The sequence below is a fragment of the Erythranthe guttata genome, chromosome 14 (genome assembly GCF_056151865.1).
Source record: "Erythranthe guttata isolate IM_541 chromosome 14, IM_541, whole genome shotgun sequence".
In the NCBI taxonomy this organism is placed as follows: Eukaryota; Viridiplantae; Streptophyta; class Magnoliopsida; order Lamiales; family Phrymaceae; genus Erythranthe; species Erythranthe guttata.
In genome coordinates this window covers 2,798,743-2,808,442 of record NC_142546.1, presented here as the reverse complement: position 1 = coordinate 2,808,442, position 9,700 = coordinate 2,798,743, and the positions used below count along the sequence as shown (strand labels likewise).

Below are 9,700 nucleotides of genomic sequence, written 5' to 3'. Positions count from 1 at the left end.
TATGTATATTGTATTTTTTTTAATAGTTTATTAAAGTTGTATATTTATAATAATAATAAAAAAAAAAATGATGTCGATACACTGCTCATCTGATTTGTTTTCAAATGACATTTCAGAAAATAGAAAAAGACAAAAATAATCCAAACGTTTCCTATTAAACAAAACTAATAAAAACTTGAATTTGACCTCAAAATAATAAAAGTTCCTATTTAAAAAGCCAAAATTCATATTTTTTTGGGGTAAATTACAGCGACCCCTGATGCTAGATCAAATTACGAAAAACCCCCTCATGTTTGGGTAAATACAACTAGACATGGCCACGGGTCGGGTCTGACCCGGACCCGCCCCGGACCCGACCCGGCGACCGCCCCGCCCCGCCCCGGCCCCGCCCCGTTGACCATGGACCCGGACCCGGACCCGAAAATGTATGGGTCGGTTTCGGGTCCCAATATTTTGGACCCGAGACCCGACGGGTCCACCCGGCGGGTGGACCCGAGGACCCGGACCCGAGGACCCGTCGGGTCCACCCGAATAAAAAAATATTTTTTTTTTCAAAATTCGAAAATGCAATGGCTAGAAACCGGACCCGAACCGGACCCGACCCGGACCCGGCCCGGACCCGGTCCGAGCATTCAAAAAATGTTTTTTTTTTTAAATTATAATGGCTAGAAACTCGGGTCCACCCGGAACCGACCCGGACCCGACCCGAAAATTCAAATTTTTTATTTTTTATTTTTAATTTCAACGGCTAGAAACTCGGGTCCACCCGGACCCGAACCGGACCCGACCCGAAAATAATAAAATTAAATAAAAAAAAAAAAAAAAATCTAGAACCGATTTTGGACCCGGACCCGGCCCGAACCCGGAGGACCCGAGTGGACCCGACCCGGACCCGGACCCGCCTCCACGCGGGTCGGTTTCGGGTCCCAAAAAAGTAGGACCCGGACCCGGCGGGTCCGACCCGGACCCGGACCCGACCCGGCCCGTGGCCATGTCTAAATACAACCACCCATTAACTATGAATCTTCTTACCCGTCCACCCATGCAATGTCAAATTTAATGGAATCATCTAGCTTACGTAGAATATTCTCCACTTCGTACCCAGTTTACCCCATTCAAGCTCCATATTTTGAAACAAGATGATCACTAAGATGTGTCTCTTGACTTGTAAATATCAGATTGTAGTGCATCATAAACTGCATTTTTGCACAAAACAAGTAAAAACTAAAAACCAGAGAACATTCCACAGAATCTAGAAGATTCTGTTGAATCTAACATCATAAGAGTGGACGTGTAAGAGAATTCCTAGTATAAGGGGCTGATTGTAATTACCCAAACATGCCAGATTTGTTTTTTTTTTTTTTTTTTGTGAGATGAATAATATTTACTCAACATTATTTAGGAAAAAAAAAATATCAAGAAAGCAAGATTGTTTTTTTTAAATAAATAAAGAAAAAAAAAGAAAAAAAAAAGAAAAAAAAGGGTAATATATATATATATATATATATATATATATATATATATATATATATATAAATATAAAAAAAAAAAAGAAAAAATAGTAGGAGAGTGGAATTACACGAGAGAAAAGCACGAAGAAGAAGGGGAAGGGGATGTAATGGGTGTGTAGCCACGTCATCAGAATAGCTTTCCCTTTCTACAATAAAAAGAGGAAACATTTGAATCAAATTCTCTTTCATACAAAACCTCTATACAAAACCCACTTTCCTCTCTTTTTTCTTTTTTGTTTCACTAATTCGGACTATTTCTCTTCAATTCACTCTGGTATTTTCTGTTTCCCCTTTTTTTTTCTCTCTTCATTTACTACCTCTTCAATCAATTCGTTGCTTAACTAGATTCTGTTTGTCTAGAAAAAAGGGCCAAATTATGATGCCCAGTTCATTAATTACTGCGATTTTGTGTTTAATTGACGTTTCTGTTTCGAATTTTTTGCTCGATTGTTGCTCGGTTTGCCATTTGCGGTAAATAGGGTTCCTGGGTTTATTTTTTTATTTTAATGTGTGTAAGTGATCTTTTCTGTGAGTTTTTTTTTTTTTTTTTTTTTTGTCGGTTGTTTATTTTCATTCATCTGTCTTTATCCTCTGTTTTTAGATGAGAAATTGAATTGTAGAAGATTATTTTTTTTCTGCTATTAATTTCAAAGCCGTAAACCCTTTTTCTTCGTTTACGCCGAAGAATATTTAAGTTATTGAGAGGAAGGAGTTGTTGTAATTAATTAATTAATGGTGAGTTTTAATTTTCTCGTTGTCGGTGTGCGCCACATTCGGTGGTCCAATTTTGCGAATGAGAAACTGAAAAAAATTAATTAAATGGAAAGAACGGAGAATAAGAAGTTAGAAAGGAAGAAAGAAAACGGGAGGACGGGTTTTTGTGCTTTGTTTTATTTCTTGAATGGATGGGAAATAGTGGAAATTAACGATCAAGTTATTTCTTACGGTCGAACTTGATGAAATTAGTTTTTTGTGACTGTACTTTAATTTATTGGCAACTTTTGTATGCATATTGTTTTGCAGTTCCTTTAAATACGAACTTACAATTTTTCATTTCCTCTCTCTCAGGTACTCTCTGTTTGCAAATTGGTGACAGAATCGTTTCGCACATTAATTTGATTGCATTTAAGGTCACTATCACGAACATGTCAGGTGGGGATGTGAGAAAACTCTCAAATGAAGATATACAACTGGTAAGCTTTTGAGATTGCATTATTTTCAATGACTAAGTACACCTACTTATATTTCGTAAAATAGAAGATGAAAAACGGAAACAATGAACTAGTATTGGTATACGAAGATTTTGGATGCAAAACGAGAAAGGATTGAAGAGTTTGGTTTCGATTCATCTTTTGCTCGTGAATTGTGCATTGCAAATGGATTTTATATCTGCCAATCAGTAGCAGCCCAGTCTAAGCAGTGAGTTTGGGTGGTGACATATTTTTCGTTAGTATTGCCTGCAGATAAACGAGTTTGAGGAGGATTTATGTCCTATATAACTTTACTCTATTATACTCTACTTCTCTTTCTGAATGAAAATACATCGTCACCGCGTATTTACACTCTCAGCTGTATGAAGGAAAACTGTTATTTACATTGTGCAACTCATATGAACAGTAGAAATGGCTTAAAAGAGGACTAGACTCCTCCCACAATTAATGAATCGGGGCTTGGTTTGGAGGTGAAGCTGGTTTAGATATTCTGAAAACAATGGCTTGATTATATGAAACTGTATATGAGTTTAGACGAGATTGGTTTATTGAAAGAATATTATTTAAATCTGTTTCTTTATCTGAAATATACTGTGTTGAAGCTTCTTTAATTACTCTAATCATTATATAAAGAATCTTACTGTTATTTCACACGACACTTTTTCCTCGTTGACTACAAGGAGAGAACATTTGGTGAGAAAATATGATTTTTTTTTTTTTGTGAAATGCCTGCTAGTTTGTTATTAATTTCAGTGGATCTCTTCTTATCTCAGGTGCAAAATCGAATAGAACAATGTCTCCAGCATTACATGAACAAAAAGGAAGTTGTGAATACTCTCATCGTCCAGGACAACATTCAGCCGTGTATTACTGAACTAGGTAGTTTTATTGGTTTAATTACAGATGTTTATTGCTGATAAATCCTCGAATACCAATAAAACGTTACTCAGCTCGCACTAACACTAAACCGATTAAATCTTAGGGTCATTATATTAGCTATTCGATTTCTTGCAGTTCAAGAGAATCGAAATATGAGTTTTGATTTGCTTAAATCTCAAGTCTTACAGATTTCGTCCTTCGAGCACGTAGTGTGATTCCCCAGTCGAAAATATAAGATTATTTTTTTAACCACTCTTGTTTATTTTCTGAACTTTCCTCTTAATATTAAATTCACGTGTGCCTTACGGAGCTAGAACTCATATTTTCACCGTCATATTGTTTTACTTGTAGAATATTGTTTTGATTTGTCCTTCCAAATTCAACTGTAGAGTGTTGAAGTACTTGCAATATGTGTCCAATCATGATTAGATATATATTGAAACCTAATTTTCAAATGATTTAGATTAATAGAAATAACTGCTCCAGGAATAGCAAATAGGTATACTATAGTTCCCAGTATTATACTATCATACACTCTTATTCAAAGATGAATCATCCGTTTGCTCTTCTATTAGAGGAGTATTGCCAATCTTAATGTTTGGTTTGTCCACAAATTTCATGTCTCGCTTGTCTTGTGCTTTTTTCGTGTCTTGTAAGAATCTTGGGGTTCTGTACGTTTACATTTTACACGCATATCCCTCCAGTTAGTAGTATTTGCTGCTTGATTTTCCAGTTTGGCAGAGGCTTGAAGAAGAAAATCAAGAATTTTTCAAGGCTTATTATCTCAAGTTGTTGGTCAAGGACCAAATATTGGAATTCAACAGGTTGCTTTCCGAACAGGTGGAACTCATGCATCGAATTGGATTAACTGGGGTTTCTCCGGTGCTCCCGTCTAACGGATCGCTGGTGTTACCAAGTAAGACTTCTTTCGACATAAACACTTTAACTTTTTTAGCATTTTTACTTCACGAATTAATCTGTCACTATTAGTTCTCTTCCATCAACTACCATATATTAGTGAAAGATAATTACTTTTTTGTTACGAATCTCGTCTTAAAACATATGCAATACCATTTCCTTTTTGTTAATCTTACAGCACAGCATATCTCCTCCACGTCATGTGCTGCACTAGATACTCGACATCTGAAGAAGGAGAATATACCAAATAACGTGTTTCAGCAGAATTGTGGATCTGCTGTACGTTCGTGTGTGCAAGGAACTGTAGTCGATGTGTCTCTTAATAATGGAAAGATTGTGTCCCTTAATAATGGAAATGTTGCGTCTCTAAATAACGGAAAGATTGCGTCTCTTAATAATGGAAACATGGCGTCTCTTAATAATGGAAATATGGCGTCTCTTAATAATGGAAATATTGATGTTTCTCCGAACATGTTCTTGTCTGAAAACTCAAACCTAGGAGGATTGGCTGCTCAACATACGATGAATGGGAAGGTTGTGAAAGCGGAAACGGGATATGCTGCTGGTAGTTCACATTTCGATTTCAATCCACGCAACAATTATCTGGAAACACAGCGCCCTCTGATGGGTGATCCATCCGTCTCGTCTTTCAGTAGCGTTGATTCTAATGCCGTGCATTTAAACGAGGCTCTATTGGACGGTGATGCCCCCTCGTTTGGTTTTTTCTCGCAGCTTCAGCACATGTTGAGTCTCCCTGAGTTTACAAATGATTTCGCTAATGGTTCTGGTGTGCTCTCTCTCTCTCTCTCTCTCTCAAACACACACACAGACACACATTCTCACAAAGTACTGTGTTTTTTTCCAGTTAAAACTGAGGTTGGATAAAACCATAGTTGGCTCATATTTTTGATTGTACCATTCTGAAATGATAACGTGATTCGAGTCTTATCTTTCTTATATGGAGTGTAGATATTTTATGGTTGTTTTCAGTATTTGACGACACTTGTGTGTGCAATTTCAGATTTACTGGACAGTTATTGTAGGCCTCCCTTCCAATCATTAGATGCCAACAACTTACTGGACCCCGGTGGTGAGCAGCATCATATAAGCATTCATCAATCTCCGAGTTTTTTTAAATTTTTATTGTCTCATCATAAATAACTACCAAGATTTGAATTGATGTGTTTTTTTTGCTCTTAATCTTTAGGGGATATCGAGAGTTTGGACCCTGAATCCGAAAGTTTGAGATTTCAATGCTTTGGTGGCGACTGATTGAATTATTCCATTGGTATTTTTCTCAAACTTTTTAAAACATTTGATGATTGTTGAGACAGTTTTATGTGTAATACTACTCGTTCTTTCGCTATGATGTTTGTATCTATTTATCCGATCTTCGTGTTGCAGGTCCTCCAGCCAAATGTCGGGAATAGGGTTCTTGTATATTTGGGTTCATACAAACAGATTGGTTCGGTGGAAGTGTACTTTTTGGTGTTGGAATCGACTCTCAGTTCGCTGTCTTTTTGGGTGTGTTTAGTTTATGGTTTTTTGTTAGGTTGACCTACTTCTATAAGTTATGGAAATGATATATATATATATTGGTGTAATGAATGGTGTTGGTAAATCTGTATAAATAGGGCAGTGTACATCTTTTTTGCCATAGCATGTGATGTTTTTCTTCTTCCTGTTTTACCGTTTTGCCATTATTGTGTCGGTTTTTCCTGCTAGTGTTTAGTGTTAAAACTTTTTTTTTCTTTCGGGAGACGAATGCAGATAAAATGTCCGTTTGAACTATGATAATTGGCAATTTTGCTACCAGCTACTTGCCAGTTTTCATGATAGTTTTATAAGGTTGCATTTGAATTTGAGGGGAAAAACAAATCAACACATTCTATGATATCATTAATAGAAACTTTCAACACTCAGGAATAAACACAAGTTTTTTCTTACAAAAGGAAAAAAACACACACACAAGCAATCCGTAAACGACGATAATACACAAATTAAGGTAAGAATAGAAGGCAACCCTTGCAATATGATGGTAAAAATATTGAAAAAAGAAAATGCCAATTACATTTAATAGTCTTCACCTTCCTCTTCTTCATCAACACCCTCTGCACCAACTTCTTCGTAATCTTTTTCGAGAGCAGCCAAATCTTCACGGGCTTCGCTAAACTCACCCTCTTCCATTCCCTCACCGACATACCAATGAACAAACGCCCTTTTAGCGTACATGAGATCGAATTTGTGATCAATACGCGAAAACACTTCTGCAACAGCAGTGTTATTGCTGATCATGCACACAGCTCGTTGTACTTTAGCAAGATCACCACCAGGTACAACTGTCGGAGGTTGATAGTTAATTCCACACTTAAAGCCAGTTGGGCACCTGTTAAATCCAAATATGGTGAGATTTTCAGAATGGATATATGCAATAAAAAGGAAAAGAAACATATCATAATCTAAGAACAAATAACTTTAAACATGCAAGACCATTAGGCCACCAAGAACTGCACATGCTTCTTTATTGTTAGCACATGCTCTAGCTGGGACTAGATCGAATTACCCAAAAAGCTTAGTTTAGTGCATTTACACATGCCACTCCCAAAAGTAGAAGGCAAGAACATTAAAAAAAAATCATGAGAAAGAAACTAATGTCTCGTTTCATAAGCATGATAAGCCTTGATATATTGCTTATCACGAATCAACGCTAATTTTTCATTTGATAGAATGGTTGAGGAACGTGAATTATTGTTGGCCCCAACATAATCAAGTAATTTGTTTGGTAATGGGTCAAAGCCAATAAGGCTTCATATGATATCTAATAAAATAATACTTCCTACATTACCAATATAACCCTCTATTTGGTAACATTAATTAGTATGCATGGACAAATTTGGAAAATAGAAAATAATCGCAACTTCTAATATATGCTAGCAAACATAAACATAGATAACAATTCACTTGTAATGAATGAAACCACTTCCTATGTATCACACCATTTCCATCAAACGAGCCCCTAAAGGTAACATAACATGCAGTGAAGTGGATGCTGTCAATACACTCATCTTCTAAATTATCATTTTAGCTTCGAGAATAAAATAATCGAAGATATTCAGAATCAATTCGATAAACGTGTACGAAAATTTCTTACCAGTCAACAAACTGAACAGTCCTTTTGGTTTTGATGGTTCCAACAGCAGCATTGACATCCTTAGGTACAACATCTCCACGGTACATCAAACAACAAGCCATGTATTTCCCATGTCTCGGATCGCACTTCGCCATCATACTCGATGGCTCAAACACTGCATTCGTAATTTCAGGTACCGATAATTGCTCGTGGTACGCTTTTGCAGCTGAGATCACAGGGGCGTATGACGAGAGCATGAAATGGATACGTGGATATGGTACAAGGTTGGTCTGGAACTCTGTAATATCTACATTTATGGCTCCATCAAACCTTAGTGAAGTAGTTAGTGAAGAAATGATTTGAGAAATCAAACGGTTCAAATTGGTATACGTGGGCCTCTCGATATCTAAAGACCTCCGGCAAATATCGTAAATAGCTTCGTTGTCCAAAAGAACCGAAACATCTGTGTGTTCGAGAAGGGAGTGTGTTGAAAGAACACTGTTGTAAGGCTCAACAACTGCAGTGGAAACCTGCAATCGAGAATAGAGCACATATATAATTCAAGTTTGTATTTACGACATTTGTAATTTGGAGGCCGTTTATCGACTGTCGTACCATATAACTCAAAAAAAATTAAGTTTGAGTACCTGTGGAGAAGGATAGATGGTGAAACCGAGCTTTGACTTTTTTCCATAATCAACAGAAAGCCGTTCGAGTAGCAAGGAACCCAATCCAGAACCTGTACCACCGCCTACAGCACTAAAGACCAAAAACCCTTGCAAACCGGTGCAGTTATCAGCCAACTTCCTAACTCTATCCAAACATAGATCCACAATCTCCTTTCCCACTGCATAAAAGAAACCAGTTAAATTCAATCACATCGAAACAATTTTGCAATATTTGAATCTAGCAACTAACAGGCGAATCATACTGGAAAAAAAAGAACATCGGACATAGTAACATAAACCATATTATTATTACCTGTATAATGGCCTCTGGCGAAGTTGTTGGCAGCATCTTCCTTTCCGGAAATAAGCTGTTCGGGGTGGAAAAGCTGGCGGTAAGTTCCTGTTCTAACTTCATCGATAACAGTGGGTTCAAGATCAACAAATATAGCTCTTGGAACATGCTTTCCTGACCCGGTTTCACTAAAGAACGTATTGAACGCATCGTGTGCTACTCCCACAGAGTTATCGCTGCAAACACACATACAAATCGATGTATATCAGAATTCACAAATCAAACAAAAATCTGAGAATTCGAAACATGTTTCAATTACTTCAACGTTAACCGTTTTAATTCAGAAACCAGTTATATAATTACTTGTCGAAACAAAACAAAATCATCAAAACATGCCATCTCTAACCTAGATCAGCCGTGGGAACCCCCAATTACTTGACATTGAAACAAATTAAACGGAAATCCCCAAAATAAATTCCATAAAAAACACGAACAATTGCAAAAATTAAGGAGCCTAACCATGGAAATTTATCGGCAATTACCATTTAAAAAGGCACAACGAAATTGAAAGAGAGAAATATAATTAGAAGAAGAAGAAGCCGAATCGAAAAATACCTAGGCATTACGCCATCGGGCTGAATGCCATGCTCGAGGCAATAAAGCTCCCAGCATGAATTCCCGACCTGAATCCCAGCTTGACCTATATGTATGCTTATTATTTCTCTCATTTTCTTATTCCTCTCAACGATTCTTCTTCAAATCGCAAACCCTTGCGCTTTCTCTCTCTCTCTCTCTCTCTCTCTCTCTCTCTCTCTCTTCTGTGATTTGCAGAAAGGAAAAAATGAGGATATTTTTTTTTTCTCTCTCTCTCTCTCTCTCTCTCTCTCTCTTCTTTCTCTCTCTTGTATCTGTTTCTATAAAGTATCTATCGAGTTGACTGAAAACGGGAAAGGAAAAGAAAAACCGAAAATGGAAATGGCGAGGAGAGAGAGAGAGAGAGAGAGAGTGGGCGTGAGAGGATAGAGAAAGTGGGATTGGATAAATGGGTTTGGAATCCGAAGGCCCGCACCATTTGGCGCCAGCCTCATCGC

The 9,700-nt window shown here is 37.2% G+C and overlaps 2 protein-coding genes across 4 annotated transcripts; one reads left to right on the top strand and one right to left on the bottom strand.

The window, feature by feature from the left end:
• The first annotated feature begins 1,530 nt into the window (after nt 1-1,530).
• On the top strand, nt 1,531-6,208 carry LOC105964261 (uncharacterized). Of its 3 annotated transcripts, none has more exons than XM_012988786.2 (8): nt 1,531-1,785; nt 2,580-2,704; nt 3,496-3,601; nt 4,335-4,517; nt 4,698-5,306; nt 5,541-5,609; nt 5,727-5,807; nt 5,924-6,208. In XM_012988786.2, exons 2-7 carry the CDS (start codon nt 2,657-2,659, stop codon nt 5,789-5,791), a joined length of 1,080 nt encoding a protein of 359 aa, XP_012844240.1. In that variant the 5' UTR covers nt 1,531-1,785; nt 2,580-2,656; the 3' UTR covers nt 5,792-5,807; nt 5,924-6,208. The 3 variants fall into 3 exon arrangements, with proteins under 3 accessions (XP_012844240.1, XP_088669169.1, XP_088669170.1); XM_088813043.1 differs by lacking the exon at nt 1,531-1,785 and adding an exon at nt 1,847-2,023; XM_088813044.1 differs by lacking the exon at nt 1,531-1,785 and adding an exon at nt 1,938-1,982.
• A 171-nt stretch (nt 6,209-6,379) lies between these two features.
• On the bottom strand, nt 6,380-9,700 carry LOC105964260 (tubulin alpha-5 chain). Its single transcript, XM_012988785.2, has 5 exons — nt 9,225-9,700; nt 8,631-8,845; nt 8,297-8,496; nt 7,671-8,179; nt 6,380-6,905 (listed from the first exon to the last, which is right to left on the bottom strand). Exons 1-5 carry the CDS (start codon nt 9,335-9,337, stop codon nt 6,593-6,595), a joined length of 1,350 nt encoding a protein of 449 aa, XP_012844239.1. The 5' UTR covers nt 9,338-9,700; the 3' UTR covers nt 6,380-6,592.